The 11,152-nt window shown below is 38.8% G+C and overlaps 3 protein-coding genes across 4 annotated transcripts in view; 1 reads left to right on the top strand and 2 right to left on the bottom strand.

Moving 5' to 3' along the window:
- otud7b (OTU deubiquitinase 7B) overlaps positions 1-4,665 on the bottom strand; it is a 25,637-nt gene extending 20,972 nt beyond the window's left edge. The window contains exon 1 of the mRNA XM_025061603.1: positions 4,274-4,665. The gene's annotated coding sequence lies outside the window, so the exon portion shown is untranslated. The remainder of the gene's footprint in view (positions 1-4,273) is intronic.
- Positions 4,666-4,803: 138 nt separating this feature from the next.
- On the bottom strand, positions 4,804-7,687 carry rbm8a (RNA binding motif protein 8A). 2 transcript variants are annotated; one of them, XM_008323998.3, is made up of 6 exons: positions 7,535-7,687; positions 6,984-7,043; positions 6,823-6,900; positions 6,213-6,349; positions 5,282-5,418; positions 4,804-5,036 (listed from the first exon to the last, which is right to left on the bottom strand). In XM_008323998.3, the coding sequence occupies exons 1-6, from the start codon at positions 7,599-7,601 to the stop codon at positions 4,988-4,990; spliced, it is 528 nt and encodes a 175-aa protein (XP_008322220.1). In that variant the 5' UTR covers positions 7,602-7,687; the 3' UTR covers positions 4,804-4,987. The 2 variants fall into 2 exon arrangements, with proteins under 2 accessions (XP_008322220.1, XP_008322221.1); XM_008323999.3 differs by having other exon boundaries at positions 7,541-7,674.
- A 332-nt stretch (positions 7,688-8,019) lies between these two features.
- Positions 8,020-11,152, top strand: LOC103388856 (carcinoembryonic antigen-related cell adhesion molecule 1-like). The gene is made up of 5 exons (XM_025061918.1): positions 8,020-8,385; positions 8,472-8,795; positions 8,952-9,227; positions 9,320-9,565; positions 11,048-11,152. Exons 1-5 carry the CDS (start codon positions 8,223-8,225, stop codon positions 11,125-11,127), a joined length of 1,089 nt encoding a protein of 362 aa, XP_024917686.1. The 5' UTR covers positions 8,020-8,222; the 3' UTR covers positions 11,128-11,152.

Below are 11,152 nucleotides of genomic sequence, written 5' to 3' on the forward strand. Positions count from 1 at the left end.
ATCTGTATTGTCAAGGCGCTCCCCGTGGTTTCTGAATAGTGTTTGACCATGGCTGCACTCTTTGTTGTCTCATAACTTGACTGCCATCAACTCAGACAACAACTGATCAACTGCTACAGTATGGTGAGTGTTGCCAATAACCAACTAAGCTATAGTAATTATTACAAAGAGTGCCTAAAATAATAATAATAATAATAATAATAATAATAATAGGTAGACTATTCTGTTCTGACTTCCAGTTTGACTATCAGTTGATTTGGTTTCTCCGCTAGACATTTTACAATACATTATTTTGACAATTATTATGAAAACAAACTTGTGCAATCTCAGTGTCTTGATTTTATTGAGGTTTAATACACAGCCATAGCCATAAATGCAATGGTACTAATAATTGAAATATCTATCTATCTATCCATCTATCTATCTATCTATCCATCTATCTATCTATCTTTCCATCCATCCATCCATCCATCTATCCATCCATCCATCCATCCATCTATCCATCCATCTATCTATCTATCCATCTATCTATCCATCTATCCATCCATCCATCTATCTATCCATCCATCCATCCATCCATCCATCCATCCATCCATCCATCTATATCTTTAACTCATCAAACAGAGCAATATGGAGTCTAGGCATGCCACAGCTTATATAATATTTATTTCCTAAAAAAACAATGTCTGTTACAATATAATATCATCTATTTCAGATTATGTGTAACCACCAATTCACTTTACTAAATTGACTCATTCACAGCATTGCCTAACTGTCACCTGGATAACCGCCTGATTCTGAATCATGTATTATTATAAATGTGTAATATCACATATCTGTTAATTCATTTGTGAAGATGAACTGGATTCAAACTTTTTACGCTGTCTGAAGCATTGGCAGAATTGTGTTGACTGTATATGCAATAATTCCACGGTTCATTCTCTTATCATTGCTCTGATGCAGAGTCCATCATACACACATTATTATTTGTCTGCTCTCGCAGGAGCTTAAAATACCATCTCATCATGGGGAGGCTTCAACATTTCGGTCAGATGCGTCAGACCGGCCTCACGAAGCGCAGGGCAGTCAGTAAGTCTGCTGCTAACAAGCTGTCTGACGAACGGGTTGTAAGGGCCTGTAAACCGAACCTTCCTGCGGGTGGCGAGTCCACTGGAAGGTACCAACCGCCCCAAACCGGGATGAAACATATAATCCAAATACAAATAATACATTAGAAAACAAAGTCTGGCTGTCTCCTCCTGCTGATCCTCTCCTTCTGCCATCTTTACTTCTGCTGACTTTTTGAAACACCTACGCTCGAATGCGCTCGTAAGCCAATACAAGGTACAATGCGCACTAAGGTAGCGTATTCTGCCAAGTATTTCAAACTGACAGGACAAGGACAACAAACTGCCGTTCGACCATTTGAACGACAGCCATAGAGAGAGAACAAGGAGAAGCTCCAGAAGAAAGTCAAGAGCCAAAAAAATGATCCTGGATGTTGTAAAGCAATTAGTAGTTACGTTTGTTACCATTGTGTTTAGAATAATACCGCTGTATGTTTGTCTTATTTTCTTTAAATACAAATTCTTAAATTGGAACCTGGCCATACATGTCCTTAGCGCAGTAGGCGCTATTACAATATGCAGACTAATAAAAGTTGTATGACCTCACTGGCTGTCTCTCTGTGTTGTTACCAATGACAACCCCCAATAGTGCCTCAAGTGTTTACACAATGTAGCTCGTGCTCATTCAGCACTTAACCTAGGCTGGTGTTAATTGGCGTTACATTGCAAAAACTAACTAGTAGTAGAGTAGCCATCCCTATTATTTTAAGCAAGAGGCAGAAATTTATAATCAACAACTGTATTTTTTCCAATAAGCCAGGTAGTAGAAGCGCGCTTTGGTTTTAGCTAGTACACAATAGCCAGTCTGCCAGTCATGTGCAAGAAAAATGGCAGATCCTTGCACAGGTAGAGGTGGTAGCATAGGTGGAGCTGCTCAGTGCTAAGGTGCGGGATTTTTTAATTTACCCACTTCTCTAGACCACAAAGCAGGGAAAAAAAATCACAACACATCTTTTGAGACAAATTAGCACATTTTAACAGATCACAAAACATCTACTTAGTTGTTGAAACAGGAGCTCAATGATTAGGCAGACACCCCAAGACACAAATATGTATACCAAAAACTCTGATAATATCATTTTTTCCCATATGTTCCTGTAATATGGAGTAGACGTTTAGCAATTTTGGGGGACATATAAGGAGACCACAACAAGCTTCATAAAGACACAAGGTTTGGGGCGTGAGAGGATCTTGTAATTTTTTCAATATGAAACCAATATGACAGACCAATAGTAAATAAAAATAAATATGTTTATTATGTTTTCTCTTTATGGCCTAAGACCATAAAGACAAACAAATCAATTTTTGTTTCTCAGAACCCAACTAACAACAAATCAATTTTTGTTTCTCAGAACCCACGGGAATCTAAGACTCTCTGTTGGCACGAGCTGTTAGCAGCAATGCTATTAGATAAAAGGATCTGTGTGTCACTCTCGATTTTGGCTAGGATCTAAGCACAGTAAGTGCCGAGGAAAATATGAATAAGACTAATTGGAAATTACAAATACAGCACAGATATAAATAACACTTAACAATCCAGTGTTGTCCTGTACACACAATTTCTCATTGCTTGGTCTGTCATCTGTACCTGTACCTGGCATATTTGAAAATTATAATTATGCCACTGGCTTCGGTTTTGTCGGAAATATATATATACGATCTCAAAGCGCTGTCGCCTTTGTTAATGGATATTTACAATGTGTCTACATCACACGAGGCAGCAGACCTTTTCGAAGAGCGGAGTTCTTTTCCAATGTCAGAGCATCGGAGGACTTGTTTTAGATGCATCAATACAACACTTAAATATAGTAGTATATGATGGGGGGAAAAAACCGAAAAGGGGAAAAAGGGGATCAGGTTAGGGTACAACTATATCCAATTCTTCCATATAAATTGTACCTGAGATACATAAGACATAAAGGAGTAATACAACGTCAAAGGCTACAGAGGACAATAAATCCTTAGGCAGCATAAAATAGCATAACATAGTGTCATGAGATTTTTTTTTTCCCAAATGGCAAAAAATGCAATTCATCTCTTTTTGTTTATTTGTTTGTTTGTTTTTCTCATACTTGCTTATACGTCACTGGGTAGCAATTTGACACATTCCTGTATCAATGCTGGAAAAGATGACTCTTCCTAGTTCAACGGAAAAAAAATCATGCTGCTGCGCGTCTTAGCATAATGTTTAACAACACTACAACAGCTCTAGCAAGGAGTACCGAAACTGCGCGCCGGTTCTACTTTTATGGAGTTTTGCAACAAACAAAGGAGCCTGGAAATGCAAGACCTGAATAATTTAAAGCGCAGTGTAAGGCAACCCTCTCGCATCAAGAAACAACAAATAACCTCTCGACTCATAATTTTTTTTTTTTTTTTTTTGCTTGCTTATCCCAATATAATGACGAGACAGATATAGCTTCTTGTATTTTGCAAACGCCTGTAAACGGTGCATGAACTATGACTCACTGCATCATTAGTCATTTAGAGAACTTTAGTTTTATGGACTAAGCCCTTTGGATAAGAAGTGAGAAAATACAGCGCGACTGCAAACTAAACACTAAGCTGGTTACATCACGCTGGCAACTCGAATGAAAACAGGACAGAGACCACACTGTTATTTGAAAGATGGCGAACCGCATACGTTTAGAAATGGATTGATGAGTTTTTAATCAATTTTAAGCAACAGTTAACATTCAAGTAAACATGTTCCACTGCTGACAGCTTATGTAGGAAATGCTTTGTTATGCTACAACCCCGTTCACTGTTAAATCCACACTAAGGTTGCTGAGTATAATTCTTCGATCATTTCCTTCACTCAGCTTTTATGTGTTTATGACAGCTTTCTAAAACTTAATATCTGCGAACTGTATACGTGCTTATATAAATGCTTTTGAGAGGTACAGCCGCATGGGGTCCGAGCGCTGCTGACTTACATGGCACAACTTTATTTACACCTCTAAATGCACAACAAGCTGTCTTTGTAGAACTACCCTAAATGTACTAAAATTCCCATTCACGACGGGTGTTGGTTATTTCTTACCATGTACATCAAGGTGTACATTTCGGCTAGGAATATGCTACATTTAAGCAGGCTAGCCAGCAGCTAGCATGAGCTAACGCCAGGGTATCCCTTTACTGCCTACCTTTGGACGAGTCGAAGATGTTTTTGTGGTCCCAATAAAGTTGTCCAGGGAAAGTGAAGTCTTAATTTACCCAATTCCCACCAATGACAGAAATGTCCAAACTTATTTTGCTGTATAGAACTTAAAAAGTCATCCCAAAACAGACTACGACCGACAAAGTAATTTCTCCACTTACAAAAACGTCAACTATCGGCCACGAGTCACGCCCTCTACAAAATCAATCCAATCAGCGAGGAGGGGCTACGGACGTGACAGTCTAGCGAACCAATCGTCTCTACGTAAAAGCGTTGACTGGCGTCCGGCAGTAAATAAAGCACCAAATCAGAACGAACAAACACAAAACCTTCATTTGTCAATTGGCTGCGGAAATATAAAGGGCCATAGTTTTTTTTCTAAGCAGCCTATGGGAATGGCACTGGGTGCAAAGTGACAGGTGCCTCAAAGCTTAATAGCTGGGTCATAACCGCTGCAACGGTGAGGTCATACCATACGTCATTAGTCGTGATGCACAGATAAGGAATAACAGAGAGGGTTTTTAAAATTTTATTTTTCACAACGTAATATAAAACAACGCACTGCTGCACAATAAAACCAACAAAACACTGAATCATAAACATGCTGTTTTGTGAAGTCTTTGTACAAAAAAAAAAAGCCTCATTTTGAAAATTCCAATCAATGGGAGAGATCAGTTTCAGGGCAACCAGTTTGCCCCACCTAACGACGTCTCCTGTCTGGACTTCTGCTGCGCCTTCTTCCACCACCCCTAGAAAAAAAAAGCAAAATTCAGAGACAACACTACATATAGCTGTTTCTTATAGAGATGAATTGTAAACACAAACAACACTACATATAGCTGTTTCTTATAACTGCAGTTAAATTTATTAAAGAGAAATTCAACTTTTCTTTTTACCAACTAAGATACAGATGAACACAAATTAGATAGATAGATCACACTTTATTGTGATTTAGGAATTAATATAAAAAAAATTAAATAAAAATTAAACTCACCTCCTCTTGTTCTTAGGGGGCCCTCTGACAAATCCCCAGTCAACACTAATTGGCTGACCCATCATGTCCTGACCGTTGAGCCCTTCCATCGCTGCCTGGGCCTCTTTGTATGTCTCATACTCAACCAGTGCATAGCCCTGAAACACATAATATACACTTATATATACACACACTTATATTGCATTCAACTTTGACAAAAAAAACATTTTGTAGTTTAGAGGACAATTTTAAACAAAACTAACAGATGAGGGTTTACTTGCAGTAAAGTCACTGTGATTTGTAAAAAGAAAAGAAAAAAAACAAACTCCAATAGAAGACAAGCCTTACTGGAATTCACAGGTAAAAATGAATAAAAATACCAAATATGATGATGAATAGCAGGACAGTTGAGCAGTGATGTTTATAAGACAATAGAGAGACCTGCTATGGTGTGGCTCTGTCTAATAGACAAAAGACATATGGATATGGCAGAGGTGAAGCTGCTGAGATTTTCACCAGGATGGACCAGGATGGACAGGATTGGAAATGAGCAGATCAGAGGGACAGTTTGGGTGAAACGGTTTGGAGAGGTGAGGTAATGATGGTTTGGAAATGTGTTGAGGAGAGAAATTTAATACATTGGAAACAATGATGTTATAAATGGAGTTGTTGGGAAGTCCTCCAGGTCTTCATTTTTTTTGACAATTGGTGATTGAAATCATTGGTTAAAACTGGGTTTGGATCGGTCGTTTTTTGAGAAAGATTTAAAAAAAAAAGTGATTGTTTTGTTTGTAATTTCATATTATTTTTGAGGGACAAAGTTACTATGATACCTGCGTGGCTTGCTACAGTCTCTTTGGTCATGGGGCTGGCTATAAAACAGTCAACTAACGCATAGAGCCGAGGATGCCCTGAATGTCTGAATACAAACAAATGCTTTCAAATGTATCACCTTAAGATAGCCCGTTCTGCGGTCAAGATTCAGATGCAGGTTCTTTATTTCCCCAAACTCTGAAAATTTGTCGTGAATGTCTTCTTCAGTCGCCTCTTCATGCACACCCGTTACGAACAGGATCCAGCCCTCCACAGCTGCAGCAAGTTGAAAAAAAACAAACAAAAACAAACAAACACCAACAACAAATAATTAAGTACAAGTGTCCACATAGTAAGGAGAACATCCAATATTCAAATGTAAGAGTCTGTTTATATACTGTTTAATGAAAGGTTAATTGTTGTGTTTTAAGAAATGGACGCTAATTGTGTTTGAATCTACAGTACTGAAGGACAAATTGTGTATGTGTTTGCATAACATGACAGACTATGTCATGTCTGTCTCCTGGTCTGTATTAAGGCATTTTAAACGTGTTTGCATAACATGACAGACTATGTGACTCCTGGTCTGTATTAAGGCATTTTAAACAGAAAGTAACACACAAGGCTCAAACTCTAATATAGATGCAAATAACACTGTTGAAAACGTGCATGAAAACGTGTCTTCCTGGATGGAAACTTTTTTGTATTCATAACAAATCTCACGGAGTAATAGAAAATGCAGTACTTACATCTTTGAGGGCCTGGTTCGTCCCCGTCTTGCTCTACGGTATCGTAATCCTCTTTGATTCTAGATCTGGCTCCTTCTTCTAATAACAGAAAACAAATACTTAACAAGGATAGATACAGCAAATTAATTGAGAATTGCGCGCCCAAAGAAGCGGTCACTCACCTGAGCCAAAGCCTCGTCCCTTTCTCTTTTTGGCTTTCTCCTTTAACTTGTGGATGCTCTCTAGGGTGAGATATTAACTGCGTTAAAGTGGTCTATCGTGATTGTGAATAACGTCACAACAATGAATTGCGATAAGCTATATATATTTAAATCGCCATTGTTTGCTTTATACAGTTTAACTTGCGCAACTTTACGGAATTATTTTTCCATACATTTCAATTGTAGCGATGGAGCGCAGCATATAAGCTAAAAACAAGTTTCAAATCTACGTTTTTTGTTTCTGTGAGACCTAAAGGGTTGGATATCGAGTAATTTGCTCGTTCAACTCACAGTGATGTAAACTTTAATCTAACGATTAAAAACCGTGGGGAGCTCATGGCTTATTTTGAATTCGTGCCACTAACGTTAGCTTTGTTAGCAATCGCCAGGCCGCCATCCATGCTGCCTTAGTCGGTTGTGTAAATCTTTCTGGTATTTTACGGTAAACAGACAAATTCAGACAGTGAAATGTGTAGAAATAATCGCTTCTACACAACAACAGAATTGTATACCGTCACCATCCTCATCCATTGGAAAGTCCTCGCCTCCCGCCTCATGAAGATCTAAAACATCCGCCATGTTGTCTCTGTGTGCGTCGCTACCCCTGGACAGAAGCAACGAATGGACGCGCTTCTTCCTCTCTTTCTTTTACAGACAGATGGAGGGCGGGATGTATTACATTACCGACACCTAGTGGTGGAATTACGAAGGTGAGTCAAAAAGTTCCAAGATAAATGTAAATGCCACACGTCGATGTGTCTGACTCTGATGATTCTAATTAATTAATTAATTAATTCTAAATAATTAAAAATATTAAAAACTAATAATGCTAAAACATCGTTTTGTTTTTTTTATCAGTTAATCTTTTTTTCTCAACTCAAATTAACATTTATGGGTGGATGGATGGATGGATGGATAGATAGATAGATAGATAGATATCTTTTAAAGAGATAGAAGCGCAGTTATAGCAGCACACGAAGCAGGTAATTTGTTGGCTCAGAAGTAAAGTTGAGACTTGTGGGTTTACAGATGGGTTGGTTCTAAGAGACATAAGATATTATACTAATTTGTAATCAGACTCTTTATAAGCGCTTGCAATTACAATGTGTATCTAATCAGAAAAAAAAAAAAAAGATTTAAATGCAATAAATAAAGGTCATTTTAGCTAATCATTGAACTGACCCAGCCTGCTTCTTGTTAATGTTTCATTTATTGTACATGATTGTGAAGACATTTTTTTTGCACTGTCTTTCCAACACACACAAGGAGCAGGCACCTCCAACATCTAAGAAGGACTTCACTGTGTCATACACAATGAAGTACAAGCTATTTTGGTCGGTCATTATTGTACTTCTGTCCTCTGGTAAGCCAGCCATCAGGTACATTGAGTTTTATGCGAAAATCCCATGTTTCCAACATATTGATTTAGACATGTATCAATTTCCGCAGGTCTTTGTCATGGAGCAGGCGTCATTACAGCCGACTTTCTTCAAGGAGCAACCGGAGAAAACATAACCTTTTTGACATCTTTAAAACCTACAGCTGAGCCGTTTATGGCGCTGACTTGGAGCTTCAATAAAACCATTCAGGTGATAACTTCAACAAGCGAGGACATGACGGGACAGGGTTATGAGGACAGAGTCGTGCTGAATAGATCTACTGGATCACTGATCTTGAGGAACATTACGGAGAAAGACAGCGGAGAATACGAACTGCTGATCATCCCGTACGGAGCTGAACTGATCCAAGGAACTGCTAAGCTGCGGGTGCAAAGTAAGTAATGTGGTCAATGTATCTGACACCGTTAAAAGAAACAAAATACGGTCAATTGTGTTGATTTTTGAAGCAAACATTCTCTAAAATTCTGTACCACGCTTTTTTGGTTAAGACTTTATTTCACTTTTTTTTTGTCTTTTTTTTTTTGCGCAGCAAAAATATCCACAGCCTCCATTGACTGCCCCACAGAGCATTTAATCGAAGGCAAAACCTCCGTTAACCTAACCTGTGATGCCGATGGCCTGGTGACCAATAGAATATGGTTGAAGGATGGCAAAGCTGTGGTTCCTGGAGATAGATTCAGCTTTCATCACGGGAACCGGGTGTTCTCCATCAGCCCTACACACAGAACGGACACCGGAGAGATTCTATGTAACGTCAGCAACGACATTAGCTTCCAAACAGCCATGTGTAGTCTTAAAGTATACTGTAAGTATGGTGAACGACATTATAATATATATATTTGAAAGATAAGAACCTTTGAAGCCCATGCTAATCCTTGTTCGTTTGACCCTGTTCAGACGGTCCCGACAAACCGATCATCACTCAGAAACCAAAAAGAGCAGAACTTGAGGAACGGGTCAAACTCTTCTGCTCTGCTCAATCACTGCCAGAGGCAACTTTGTTTTGGACATTCAAAGGCGTCACGATTTCCAGACCCGAGATCAACATCCCCGAGTTGGAGGAAGAACACCTCGGGGTTTATACCTGCACCGTTCGTAATTCTGTGACGGGGCAGGAAGCCTCCGAAAGGCACAGACTGCGTGGTATTTGAGTTATCTTTTTTTTTTTAATCCTTCAATTATTTAGTACAGTGGAACCTCGAGATACGAGCACAAGCCGTTCCAGGACCGAGCTCGTAACTTGAGGTGCTCGTATCTTCGAAATTTTTTTTTTCCCCATAAGAAATAACAGAGAAAAAAAAATTAATCCATTCCAGCATTCTAAAGAACTCAATTATTAGTGCTAATAACCATGGAAAAAAAACAAAAAAAGTATAGTAGCTTTTTAAGGATTACTGTGATATAAAATGTTACCTTCGAGACAGACGATACAGTCGCGGCTAATGGCGTCATGTGCGGAGGAGGAGGAGGGAAGAGAGTTGGCCCGTACGTAAGCGGCGTGAGAGAGAGCAAATCACGGAAGCGATGTTTACGGAGGTCGACGTACACTTGAAGCGGCGTGGGCTGCTCCGATTGCTCCGCCACCTAGCGTCAGCGTCTGTAATCTCAAATATTTACTCGTATCTCGAAGCAAGAATTGGCTCGAATGCTCGCCCGTGTGTCGAGACGCTCGTATCTCGAGGTTCCACTGTATATAGATTTAGAAATGAAATGGTACAGTATGGCGAAATGTCCCCAGAGTATCAGAATAACATGTGCTAATTTTGCTAAGTTTTACAGGCTACGGCACAGAGATTAGGTACCATACATACCCGCGTATAAGATGCATTTAAAACAACAAAAAAGATAAAGATCAAATGGAGGTCGGGGGGGGCAATATCATTACACTTGATAAATAAATTCAATCCACACAATCTACAACTGATATTTAATAATTGTTTTAACTGCACCATTGATATACAGTAATGCAAAAAAAAAAATCACATGTCTATTCTGAATTTCATTGGTGAAATGTAATCAATTTCACCAAGATCATTTTCTAATTGTTTGTTGATGGTCGGCTTACGTGCGAGTTTTTGTAAAAATCACCATTCGGGGATCAGTTTTCAGGGGTCGGCTTATACGCGAGTATGTACGGTAACTGCTTTAGCTAACCAAGAAGTAGCTCAACATCCAGCAGCCAAATGTCTGCCAAAAAAGCTTAACATTACCAAAAAGATACAAAATAAGTATAATAAACGCCAGTCAACCCAGAAGTGAGCTTTAAATGATTCAAAAAATATCAACTAGCCACTGGAATTACTGGCCTATAAATTCAAAGATTGTTCAAACCAGCCTTTTAGACTTTCTCCTGTTAGTATCCGAGTCTGAATGACCTGTTGTTTTGAAACATTGACAGATTATGTCTGAATGAAAAAAAAAGTAAATTAGTAAAACTGAAGTAAAATTTTTTTACTTTTTTTTTCACTGTGTCCCTTTACCAAATGACCTACAGGGGTTAGGGGACCCCTGGTTTAAAGCAAACCAGGAGAAAGATAAAATCACAAGTGATACAAATATATGTATGTGCTGGTTGTATAAAAATGGAGAAGACCAAGTAATGCCTTTTTTTTTTCTTTGATCTAGACTCTTCTGCCAACATCAGTGGTTCTATGCCCATGATGGTTTGCACTGTCCTGATGTTGGTAAGATTCACGTTGATCTAAAGCAGCTTCTCAAATAGTGGGGCGG

Source organism: Cynoglossus semilaevis, chromosome 13 (genome assembly GCF_000523025.1).
Source record: "Cynoglossus semilaevis isolate Cse_v1.0 chromosome 13, Cse_v1.0, whole genome shotgun sequence".
Classification (NCBI taxonomy): Eukaryota; Metazoa; Chordata; class Actinopteri; order Pleuronectiformes; family Cynoglossidae; genus Cynoglossus; species Cynoglossus semilaevis.

Excerpts from the sequence above, each read along its gene's own strand:
- LOC103388856 (XM_025061918.1), top strand. The coding sequence starts at position 8,223 with ATGTTTCATTTATTGTACATGATTGTGAAGACATTTTTTTTGCACTGT. Across the intron at positions 8,386-8,471 it reads TATTGTACTTCTGTCCTCTG|GTCTTTGTCATGGAGCAGGC; the intron begins GTAAGCCAGCCA and ends CAATTTCCGCAG. Across the intron at positions 9,566-11,047 it reads CGAAAGGCACAGACTGCGTG|ACTCTTCTGCCAACATCAGT; the intron begins GTATTTGAGTTA and ends TCTTTGATCTAG.
- rbm8a (XM_008323998.3), bottom strand. The coding sequence starts at position 7,601 with ATGGCGGATGTTTTAGATCTTCATGAGGCGGGAGGCGAGGACTTTCCA. Across the intron at positions 6,901-6,983 it reads GGGACGAGGCTTTGGCTCAG|AAGAAGGAGCCAGATCTAGA; the intron begins GTGAGTGACCGC and ends TTCTGTTATTAG. Across the intron at positions 5,419-6,212 it reads GCAGAACGGGCTATCTTAAG|GGCTATGCACTGGTTGAGTA; the intron begins GTGATACATTTG and ends TATGTGTTTCAG.